This window comes from Diadema setosum, chromosome 5 (genome assembly GCF_964275005.1).
Source record: "Diadema setosum chromosome 5, eeDiaSeto1, whole genome shotgun sequence".
In the NCBI taxonomy this organism is placed as follows: domain Eukaryota; kingdom Metazoa; phylum Echinodermata; class Echinoidea; order Diadematoida; family Diadematidae; genus Diadema; species Diadema setosum.
In genome coordinates, this window is record NC_092689.1 from 26,572,465 (window position 1) to 26,585,089 (window position 12,625).

Genomic DNA, 12,625 nt, shown 5'->3' on the forward strand with positions numbered 1-12,625 from the left:
GCAATTCGCTTGATTATGTCCATAAAGCTTCACAAGTTTCCTAGTTACTCACGAAATTTGAGCAAAATCGGTTTGAGGCATCATATCTAAAATCATGGATTTAAATGCGATGTCAAACGACCCATGCGAATGCTGAAATGCGAGCGATTACTGGCGTGAGTGTCGCCAGGCGCGGCGGCGCGGCAATGTTTGAGTGCAGACGTGGCGACTGACCTCCGTACTCAGTCGCCACGTCTGCACTCAAGCATTGCCGCGCCGCCGCGCCTGGCGACACTCACGCCAGTAATCGCTCGCATTTCAGCATTCACATGGGTCGTTTGACATCGCATTTATATCCATGATTTTAGATATGATGCCTCAAACCGATTTTGCTCAAATTTCGTGAGTAACTAGGAAACTTGTGAAGCTTTATGGACATAATCAAGCGAATTGCCGCAGTCCTTTCATTTTCGCGTTGCATTGCAAAAAAGCGTGGAGACTCCTTATAAGGGGTGCCCCGGGGGTTACTTATAAGGGGGACGGGGTTACTTATAAGGGGGACGGGTTACTTATAAGGAGGGGCCCCCCTTGTGAGTGGGTTTCCCGAACTGAACTCAAGCTAAAAATCAATGTAAAAATGATTTATGACAAGTTAAATGAACTATTTATAGGTTGAGAAATGCAGTTCCTAGCTTAAGAAGAGCACACATAACCACAGTAAACTTACAGGCACAGGCCACAGCTCACAGATAGACAGAGTCAGCATTGCATGGTCATACTGTTCGACTGAGAATTGCTGAGCTGAGCTGAGTAGTGAGACAGGGACAGACAGTTTCGTTTAATAATTAACCTATCTAGATTTATATTTCAGAATCTACACCTAGATATGCGTATTCAAATTAGGCAACCTACTTAGAATAATTAGATTTTTAAAGCTTAACTCAGCACAATGTCAAAATACCATCACGTATCGGATTCTCAATGCAAACCTTCGCAGCCAGCCCGAAGAGTTCGGGCTGGACGCAGCTCGCGCAGTTCAGTTTATTTAGAGCGTTGCCACTAACGTTACCAGCATGAATGTGAGCGATTGGGACTAAGGAGTAGGTCTTTACGAGATTTAAGAAGGCCGTCGGTAATATTTCAAAACTATCACCCTCGGAGAAAACAGAATAAATAAGCTAAACTTACGTAAGTTAAGTCGAAGAAGGTCTTGCACAGAAGTTATAACGGCGGATCATCTTTCATTGCTCAAAATGTATTTTTTGACTTCATTCGATGTTACGGCAGCTGAACCCACAGGCTGAACCACTTACTCGGCTTACTAGACAATAGAGGGCGCATTTCACCGGTGGTCTTGACAACACCTACGCTGCTGACTTCTCATTCTTCCTCGTAGGAAGCATTCCACTAACTAGAGACAATAATTTTAAGTTTCTCTCTGAAAGGATGCCTAAAAACGCGATAGTGACAGTCAAGTTTGGACCATACCGTTCTTGTGGTGTAGCAGCTCACAGAACACCACGTTTAGACGGCCTTCGAGGTAAATATCACATGCAACACCTTACTTGAATGACAGCAGTAGCCCTAGTCCCGTTCCTTTATTTTCGTGTCAGATTTCTCAAGAACGTTCTTTCTCTTTAGTGTAGTTTCAGATGTAGTGGACAGTTTCGTGACAAAATCATACTTGTGTAATTCCGTTATAATTCTTTTTAGTGGAAAGCGCACACAATAAAAAATCATTAATCCACTCCTTATCATGTAATACGTTTTCAAACTCTTAAACATAGTAGAGGCTAGGTCCAGAATCTAGTCCCTAATTTGATTAGACAATAGTTAGCCCAAGTAGATCTACCCTTCTTCTTCTTTTCCTCCCTCCGTTTATTTCGGAGATTGACGAGCGTGGGTCGGTCGCAGATACAGTAGCTGTTCAGTCAGGATTGGGCACCTTCCTATTAGATAGTTGATATATCAGGAGCAGAGTTGGATAGACTGATGTTCAGTCGATTAGTACAGAGTTTAATTAAAGATAAAATGGATGGAGCACATCAGAATATTGTCATTAACAGACTTGGGAGGTTAGGGTCATATGGTAAACGTGTGGCATATAGTTCTAAGTAAACTGAGTGAAATGCAGTCTGGGTCAGTTGGTGCAATAGTCGTTGGAAGGAGAGGGATGGTCCAGTAAGCACTTTCTGCTCTGTTTGATAGATTCTTGGCGGATTCCAGTGGTGTAGATGCAGGTAGCAACAAAATGTACTATCGCCTCATCTTCCTCTTTGACGGCAAGAATCCTGGGCCTGACCTTAGTTCAGACCCTACACAACTGCTATGATATTCCATAGCGCAATGGTGTCTAGCCAACTGTCATCTACAGAGTCATTCAAATCCAAACTTAAAACTTATCTGTTCCTTTCATACTGAGGACTGTAATTGCTGTATGTCATTAATATTGGATCAATATTGGTTTTTTAATTGATATATGTTGTATTCTTTATTTGGTATTTTTGCTTTTGTTTACCATTTTCTTCTTTGTTGAAATGTTTCAATATGTATATGCATGTAAATATATGATATTTTTTCATTTTTGAAGCGCCACGAGCACTGAAAAGTGGACCTGTGTGCTATACAAGTAGCCACTATTGTTATTATTATTATTATTATATAGTTCTCTTCTTAGGCTTTAAGGTACTTTCAGCTTTGTAGCCTTTCACATTGGAATAATCATATAGGCCTAGTCTATCGCTTACGTGATGATCTGAGCTGGTATATATTTGGGCCAAGTATTTTGGGATGCGGATGAACCTTCGCTCGTTTGATATCAATCATGAACACATATCCATTATTACTATTAGAGATTCTTTGTGTTCCTCATTTCTTTACAATTTAGAATTACATGTATTCAAATTAGATTGTACTGTTTCATTTTTAGATTTTTTTTTTTTAAACCAAACAAGTACTGTATTTCTTCAACACTCTTATTTGTGTTATTCCATGAGGGTACAGATGATGAGCATTCAGCCCACATGGATACATACACAGTCAGTACAGGGTACAGCATTGTGATTGATGTGAAATTTTGGTGTTTAATTGTTTATATTGCCGTAAGAATTAATGTATAAAATGTATCTGTGAGTATTTTTTTTTCTAATTTGTCTTTTTCACTTCCCATTCTAAATTATGTCTGCAGATCTTTTGACTGCCAATGGACATACTGTCGAGCTGGAGGAGATAAAGGATTGGCACTCAGTTGTGTTAATTGTAAATGGAGAGTCAGTCTATCAGTGTGACATCAGGGAATTAGACTATGGTAGGTCTCCACATTAAAAAAAAAAAAAAGAAGAAGAAGAACTTTCAGTGATTTTTTTTTTTCAGCCATTCTTGCAAGCCCTAGGATTTTCCATATTTTCTATGGGGATGGCATCTGTCATCAGAATAGAATTATGAGCAGTAACTTGGCACAGTATCATTGACTACCACTTTAAGTTTTATTATGTGTTTGGGGTTTTCTTTGTGATTTTTTTTTCAATTCTTTTTTTTTTTTAACCTTATTTTGCTGAATCGGGTAGAGCCAACACCTGAAAGACTCTGAAAGTGAAACTCTATCAAATCAAAGCTTTAACCGGTGTATACTCTGCCCTCTGGTGAATTGTCTGTGTACACTCGATGGTAAATTATAACTTAAATCATGATATCTTTGTTGTGTTCTGAATGGGCTGTCTAAGTAGAGCTTGTGATGGGACATCAGCCTGCACTTTGAAGGGGTTTTATGTGAAGTTGCTGTTTTGTCAGACATAAATTGACAACATGTGGTTGTTGCCAGTTATTTTGAAATCTGTAGATTTCTACATGTACATACATATGACAATATCAACCAAAGAATGTGTTTCTCTCTTGGTGTCTGACTTCAATCCATGTTTTTCTTGAATTCAGGAGGTGATGGGAAACTGGATGAGCATTGCCACAAGGCCCTTGAAGCTGTCAATAATGCATACTGATGACAAACTACTGAAGAAGACTCCATGAAATGTTACAGGAGCAGTGGACATAGTTTTGATCCTGTGTAATGAAACTTTCTGCCGACTGTACAGTAGGAAATGGACTATTCCTTTTTACGCATGTAAAACACCACCAGTGAGGTGTTTGTGTTTCAGTTTGTACACACACAGGCACATATGTTGTATATCTTGTAATTTCACAAAATGAAGCTGACAAGTTTGCCATAACAGATTGCTTTCTGTGTTTATTTTGTTTGCATGAGATTTACAACTTGTACATCCACTGTACATGCATACTTTTGCAGACTGTTAGTCTGTTAACTTTGATTTGTATAAAAAAATGCATGCCTGGTATTTATTTCTGCTCCCAGTGTTTTGATTTTTACATCATAATCAGGGTAAATGTGACTCATCTTATTTCCCTTTTGGGTAAAGTACCTTTTTCACAGTCACAATGATCTAATGGCAAAAAATTAACATTTGCTCTCTCATTTACTCACATCTAAGTAAGGGATACTTAGTACTAGTATGCAAAGTGTGAGCAAACTGTTATCCTTCAGGGGGGTGTTTCATCAAGTTAGCGCTGACAAGTTGTCCGTCTCTGACAATAACCATAGTAACAGTCAGTGACCAGAGCATCTCAGCCAATCAAAACCAAGAATTTTACTGAAATTGTCAGAGACTGACAACTTGTCAGCACTGACTAAATTGATGAAACACCCCCTGCACTGTCTATGTAGTTGCTTAAGGCCACATATGCTTTTGAGAGGTATTGCCAGGTCATTGTCAGTGTTGTGGGTTAGATATGATATGTGATGTTGTGTTTGACAAAGATTTGGCATATTTTCATACTTTTTCATCTATGGAAAGGCATATTCAGTTTATAACATATTTATTGATAAATGAATATATGTAAAAAGTAAAGATAAAATAGATTGTAGCCCAATCACTTGTATTGGTATATTTGTATAATATGTACAATATTTGTGAGACGGTTGCTTCTATTGAGTCAGTTTGAAAATGTTAACCTCATGTTTGACCCTCTTTTTTTTTCATTTAAATGATTCATAGTTGTTCACAGCATTGAAACAATGTTACAATGAAATTATTTTAGCACAATCGTCTTGGCTAAACAATGAACAGTGAAGGCCTTCTCCAAGAGAAACTTCATGTCTTCATCTTTATCATGTTATATGTAAATATTTGAGTTAACCAAGTAGATTAGTGGAAGTTTATTTGAAATGAATTAAAACTAACAATAAGGTGAAATTTGAAATTTTCAGACCAACAGATATTAGTCACTTTATATGCATATAAGATGCGGCGATTATTGTCCCTCAAGTCGGCCTTTGGGCACATAGACCTACACTTGGTGTCAAATTCTTTATTTGATATAATGCAGCACAGTTGAAATTGTTTGCATTGATTTATTCTTGAATTTTAAAAAGTTATTACATTTATGATTTGTTAAATTATTGACAGACATATTCATATACTAATCATACATGTAAACTAATAGGAGAGATGCTAGGCAATGACATTTTTGCATGTATTTGCTATATGTGATTCTGATCAAACATTTGAAACTCCAGAATTCAGTAAATTCCATTCTTTTTCAGATTGATGAAATTTTCAGGGATTTCGTGTATGTTTGACATACATTGTATTTTTAAAAAGTAAATCAAAGCAAGGAAAAGTGACACAAAAGCTAGATCAAGACTTCTCGAACCAATGACAATGTTTCAACATGTATAGTGCAGTACACTCCCGTTATAATGAAGCCCACAGGAATGGTGGTTTCCTTTCATTATAACAAAATTTTGTTATAGCCAAACAGTATAGTGTATAAAGATATAATATGACAGATGATGAATTTGGAACCTGAATTTTATTTTCTTGTAACGAGAATTTCATCATAACCATGTTTGTTATAATGGAAGTGCACTGTACTAGTATTTTGATGCATTTAATCGTGATAAGAAAGATATTGCAGTCTGTGCATGTGAAAAGTGGTTGAAGTCTCCAGTGGATTGGGAAATTCCAGGTAGTCTTTTCTCTTCTTCTTCTTCTACTTCTTTGTCTCCTAAAAGTCATTGACCATGTACATATATTCCAAAAAAACTGTAGGAATCCTGGAAACACTTAATTTCAATGGATATTGATGCTAACACACACACACACACACACACACACACACACACAGTACTGACACACCACGTACATTTACAATTTTTGTGATGAATTACTTTATAAGATTACCTCTAATACAGAAAACATGAATAAATATACACACACAGACATAAGTCTTATATTTGTTGTTTGTTTGTTTATTGCTGTTGTTGTTTCCTCATTAAATTTCAGGTTTTCCCCACCTCCTGCCATGCATACCCTCAGGTTCAGCTGGGATAAATTTCTGAGTAGTGTTTTCCTTATGATTAGGTCAGCCAAACTTGTTAGGCCTTTAGACACGTGGTAAAAAGATAAAAACTTAGTTGTAAAATAAACAAAAAATTCTTTTTTTTTTCTTTCATACAAATTGTATTTCCAAAGATCAATTTGCTTCTGTTCATTCTGAAATTTGTAAAGGAATTTTTAGATAAGGTTATTTGTTTTTGTTTTTGTTTTTGTTTTTGTTTTAGAGAAATTTACCCTTACGAGCCACAATTAATTAGTTCTTGACCAAGCCAGTAAGGCTCTTTTGTGTGAGTTTCCCCCGATTTAAGTTTTTGGTTAGTTGGGGATTCAGATTTTAACTCATTGAGCAAAATCTAGAAACCACCGATGAAATATTTAAGAGCATACTATTCTAAGAAGAATTCAAAGTTAATTTGATAAAAATTGGTTTTTAAATTACCGAGATATTCAAAAACAAAGTAAAACAAAGTGGTGTGAGATGTGGGTCCCACTTTTTTTAAAACATTGTTTTTGGATATCTCAGCCATTTCAAAACCAGTTTTCATCAAATAAATTTGAATTCATTTTAGAATTGCATGCTCTACACTGTATCATGTTTCAAAAGAGGTTCCTCATCATCTCACACAAAAGCAAGAAAGTCGAATCCCCATCTCACCCAAAACTATACCATCCCCAGAGTAAACTTGCGTGATGGGTCTCGGAATGGCCTCATTATTATTGTCAATATATTTTTTTTTTAATGATTATTCTAGAATTTGCAGATATTGAAAGGTTTATGAAGTAATGTTTTCAATTCATTCTTTTTTTAAATAGTTGATTCTATGTAAAGGTTTTGTGGGTACGTAACTCTTTTATAATAAAATATGTTCATTACAACAATAATAGGTTGTGTTTTAATGGAATTTTTATTTTTTTGTAACTATTTGAGCATCCATTTGATGTTATATGAAATGTAGATGTTTTTCTTTTGTATGTTGTTTAGAAGTTTCCACAGTGAACGTGTGACAAAACCAAATTCCCATGCCGTGTTTTAATACCTAACTTCTGCAAATAAGGAATTGAAATGAAATGAAATTACAGGTGGGAGACATGCAGTGACTTACGCCCTCTGCGACAAAATGCTGTAAATGCGGTCTCCAAACAGCTACTAGTATAATTTCCATTCAATATTCCTTCATTTTGTAAGCATTATACCTTTTGAGTTGTATATCATAGGAAAGATTACACCATGGAGATCTGAAGAAGAATATTGTCTTTGAATATAAACAATAAAGACTATTCATATTGTTCATAGTTGATTTCTTTGGAATGAGTGTAATGATTATATATACATGTGTATTTCATACATAAATATTTACATCATATGCCGTCACATGATTCATCTGAAGGCTCTGATTCACGCCTTACATGAAAGACCATTATTTTCTCTTTCAATAGATATATAGTTTTCCATATTTTCTTCTCTTAAGTGTTAGTGGCATCTATTCGAAGTTGAGAGAGCACAGTTAAGTGAAAATGCATTAAATGGCCTCCGGCACCAAGAGTTTATAAACGCGACTACTGGATACGAGTTAAAACTCGGTTTTATTGTAATGACGATTTTGTGACAATTAGAAAACACTTCAAACTTTGGTACACACGTATCCTGCGCTATCAACCCACTCACAATACACGAACACATACATGCATATGTATGTTTATAATTATATCGATCAATCGCAACTTCCCTATACATGTATTCATTTATTTATCTCTCTGTGTAGCCATTACAGTCATTTGTTTGTTTGTTTGTTTGTTTGTGTTGTGATATGCGCTGCGCGGGTTCATTCTCACTTTTCTTCTTCTCTTATCAAATCTCAGTTTACCGAGTCCTCACGCATATCAAAAACAAAATGGGAGATTCAACTTGTGTATATGCCTTGTTGCTTTTATTGCAGCACAAGTTTTCAAAATACAGGTACATTCCACAACACTAACATTGTGAATATTCCAGATACATCCGGCCTGAGAGCTAGCTATCCCATTTCTGTCCTCTCCGAACTCCAGGTTCAGACTCCCCTTTCCTCTAAGAAAGCTAGCCCACAACAACTCTAAACAAAAGATACTACAGACAAAGTTCATTCCCCTAAAGTTAATCCCCACTACATTACTTTTATGTACAGACCCAATTACATTGAGGGTGGCCATTCAATTTCAAACAATGCAACCCCAACCTGTGCACATAAAAACGTTCATGGCCCCAAGATACAAAAGAGCTGTAGATCCCTCTAAACACATCTATATACAAAAGCTACTTAATTCCTCTGGGAACACAACTTTATTGCCTACCCTGACAAATCCAAGAAACTGTACAAACCAATGAGTCAACTTCACTAACAATACGGGCACATAATTAAAAGCTACACACTAACCTTGTAATTTCCTGCAGAAAGTTTACACACTCTAGTCTATTTGCAACCTGAGTCTCTCCTGCTATCATCCACAAAACTGTGATTTACTACAATTGTTTGTTTGTTTGTTTGTTTGTTTGAGGGGGAGGAATTAAGAGGCGGGATGAGAAAAGATTGTTTATAATGTACAGTTGGTGGAATCTACCTTGTTCGTATGGATCATTGTGCGCCGTTCGCCTAAGCTACCACAGTCGGACGAGCAATGGTACCATTTGGTATATCAAGCTGATCGGAAACCGACGTAATTTGTGCCCGACAAAAAAATCATACTGTTTCAGGTGGAACAATGTTATTTTTATCATAAGATAAACCTCCTGGTAGAATAGAACGTGGTTTCGTATGCCTCGTATTTCTAAATAAATTAGGAATATACCCTGCAGACTCAGGTTAGTGGCTTCAAAACCGTGGTGGAATAACATGTGATTTATTTATTGGAGGTAATTAATATCAAATTAAATTTACGCTGAGTTTAGAATAGTGTTTCATCTTATTATTTGTTTTCAGTTCATACTTGAAAGAAAGACAGAAAGAAAAAAAAAAGGATAGAAAGAAAGAAAGAAAGGAAGATAGAAAGAGGGTAAGATGGATAAAGGCACGAAGCGAGCGTTTTACCCCAGGCCAAAGGCCAGAGAAGAGTGATCGCCCGCCTGAAGAATGCGACGCAGTCAACCCGGACTGCCCAGCGTTCTGTGGTCGCTTTTGAAATACAATTAGGGAAAACCCCACAAGTAAGTTATGGAACTTTAGTGCGCGGATTGCCCACCGCGACTAAGTCCGTCAATGGGTCGATGGCGGTATTGTGTTTACCTCAGTTCTGTCTCGTTATGCGTGTGACACTCTTCAAAGCATTCGAAGTAATTGTACTGTGGTCAAAAGCCATGTTCAGAGATCAGTTTGTGAGGATAGCAAGCAGTTAAAAATGACTAAAAAGTTGCATAAATTATATGTTCCGTGTTGATGTGACCTCTTATATTTGACCCCAAAACGAACCAGGAAGCAAGTAGTCAAAATTTTCACAGTGACTCAAAACATGTTCCGCAATGTCGGCAATCCACTGTGCGTTCGTCGCCTACTGGTAAGTAGCGGTGCACTATACTGACACGGACTGCACTGGGAAAAAGTTTCAGTGGTCTTGTGTAGGAAGTTGGTGGGATACTGCGCTTCTGTGCTACGGAGTATCGCGATTTTCACTCGTTCCAGTTTGATGTCTTGGAAATATATTTTTGTGATCAGGAATGGACAAATAGTCACTTGATTATGGAGGATATAACGATGGAGAAATTCATTCGGTCGTGAAATGCACGGATAAATCACAACACATCAGCCTTGGTACCGAAAGGAAGGTAAGTTTGCTCCACGTCCACTGTGCATGCGATCAGCTGCCGCAACCAAACTATCGCAAACTTATCTACACTTAAAAACGCACGACTATTTCACAGTTCCTTCTCCTGCTACACAGTATCTGAACGTGCAAGACAGTGTTCTGGCATAGTGTCAGTAACATTTGATATGAATTAAGGGAGCATATTTGTTAAAGTTGTGCACTTCAACAAGCCTGGTTGGGGCAAGTTTCTCACAATGAAAACATCAGTAAGTTTGTGTGTGCTTTGAATAAGAAAAAGAAAAAAAAAACACAAATGCAATATCATATTGGAAATAGATTTGTAATAACTAGTGTAAGCTAAAACAAAATGGAGATGTTTCATCAAATTGGTTCTAGGATAATTTGCAAAGAATATAGTTCAATTCTGAATATTTTCATGAATTACTATCAGTGATATATAATAGACTTTGATATGCTAGATAATATGTCATCCATGATGTCCTCACAAGTCGTGATCCCATCCAGTGCATTGATCTAGTGCATTTATACAAATCTTGACTTGAATTACTCGATCTTTTGACATGACATGAAGTAAAAAAAAAAAAAAAAAAAAGCAACAACAATGTATCCTTCCCATCAATTTTTTTTTTGCCAGCTTTTCAACAACACCAAAAAAAAAACAACAACTTTGCAATAACTTTGTTCACAAACGAGTGGGTTGGTTTAGATGAGGAGATGACATCATCTCAGCTTATCAAGCTTTAATTAATCATACAGTTTAGTTGTCATGGATTCATTCAGCAGTACATATATATATATATATATAAGAACAACCATTTAGCTATATACACACATACTATTCATACGTGTACATCATATGCACATATATTAAATTGCACTGTACAGTTATGCATATACGTGTGTATCCACACACATAGTATTTATACATTATATGCACATGATAGTATATAATTTCATACATTACATGCACACATACACGCATTATATGGTAATGCATACATTCATACATCACATGCATTCTGAAGCCCCCAAGGGCTTAAATGACGGCCCCCACGGGCTTAAATGACGGCCCCCACACCCTGCTCATTGGACAATATGCTCATATGAATTATGATGTGTGAAATTTGCTCCATATACAGCCCTTTATATTCCATCTATCATATACTTGCATTTGACCATGCCTCAAACTTTTTGCCTCAAACTTTTGTGATTGTGAGTCTTAACCATGAAGTTGTAGTTATGATGATGATTACCATTATGATTATTACATTGTATATCTATTATTTTCTAAATACTAGTTATTAGTAGTACACATTGTAGTAATGGAAATGATATTAGTTACAATCTATTAGCAATAATTACAATGATAATGATAATATTATTGATAATTACAATGCCTGCTATGATGATAATGATGATGAAATAATGATGGTAATAGAAATAGTTCTGATGACTACCCTATTTGTTTGCCATTTAGTGTATATGCTATGTGTTGTGTCAGATGAATAATGTTTTGCATATATTGCTACATTTTTGCAAGCGGTTAAACTTCTCAATGAGACCCACAGTGGTGACTCTTCAAGAAATATTTATTTTTCCTCTTTCACGATGTAATTTCCATGTTGGAAAAATGGACATCGCACCTGTGTCATGTTTTGGTGTGTTGCTATTTTCTTGATTATCAATGATCTCCCCCCCCCCCCCCCCAAAAAAAAAAAAAAAAAAAAAAAAAAAAAGGAGAGAGAATAAAACCACCACATATACCATAGCGGATAAGATAGGAAGAGCATGCAGATACTGTAAAAGTGGATATTTTCATGATGTGAGTAATTTTTTGCGCTCGGCTGGGTAAGATGAATTTCACATATGACTCTGTGGAATCAAGACACGAACTACTAGAACAAATTGCAAGCAAAAATATTCATGTGCTTTTATTTTCATGCTAGTTTCTGGTCGCGCGAAATGCATGAAAAATTTCAACACTGCGAAAATTTCCACTTTTATAGTATATCTTTATTTCATGATTACAGTTGTTGTGGACCCTTGTGGGTTTCTCTTACTAAGAACTTTTGTACCCACTGGAATACAAAGGGATTGAGGCATTTGATCTTACAGATCAAACATTGTTGAATTCTCTCATGATTGATAATTAATGTAATTATCACAGGTGAACCAGGACTTTGACACCTAGTCAGTTACTGCACTGAAGTGTGTATCCCTTTACCCCACTCACTGTACAGGGTTTGATCTGACTCATCCCACAGTTGGCAGCATCAGAGTTGGACAAGGATACTGCAGCACAATGGCCATGCCTGGAGCAGGTAAAGATGTACTCAAGTCAGCTTGATGATTGCTATTGTGACAACATGATTTGGTTTGTGATATAGTCACACAGTGTACTATAACATTGTTCTAGTAAACCCCCTGGATGAAATGCATGC

The 12,625-nt window shown here is 36.5% G+C and overlaps 2 protein-coding genes across 2 annotated transcripts in view; both read left to right on the forward strand.

Annotated features, from left to right (window-relative positions):
* Window positions 1-1,337: 1,337 nt before the first annotated feature.
* On the forward strand, window positions 1,338-6,160 carry LOC140228657 (UPF0728 protein-like). The gene is made up of 3 exons (XM_072308908.1): window positions 1,338-1,519; window positions 3,167-3,286; window positions 3,910-6,160. The coding sequence occupies exons 1-3, from the start codon at window positions 1,426-1,428 to the stop codon at window positions 3,972-3,974; spliced, it is 279 nt and encodes a 92-aa protein (XP_072165009.1). The 5' UTR covers window positions 1,338-1,425; the 3' UTR covers window positions 3,975-6,160.
* A 5,721-nt stretch (window positions 6,161-11,881) lies between these two features.
* LOC140228816 (uncharacterized) overlaps window positions 11,882-12,625 on the forward strand; it is a 136,078-nt gene continuing 135,334 nt past the window's right edge. Inside the window, exon 1 of the mRNA XM_072309089.1 lies at window positions 11,882-12,505. Within this exon, the coding sequence (XP_072165190.1) occupies window positions 12,487-12,505 (19 nt within the window). The 5' untranslated portion in view covers window positions 11,882-12,486. The remainder of the gene's footprint in view (window positions 12,506-12,625) is intronic.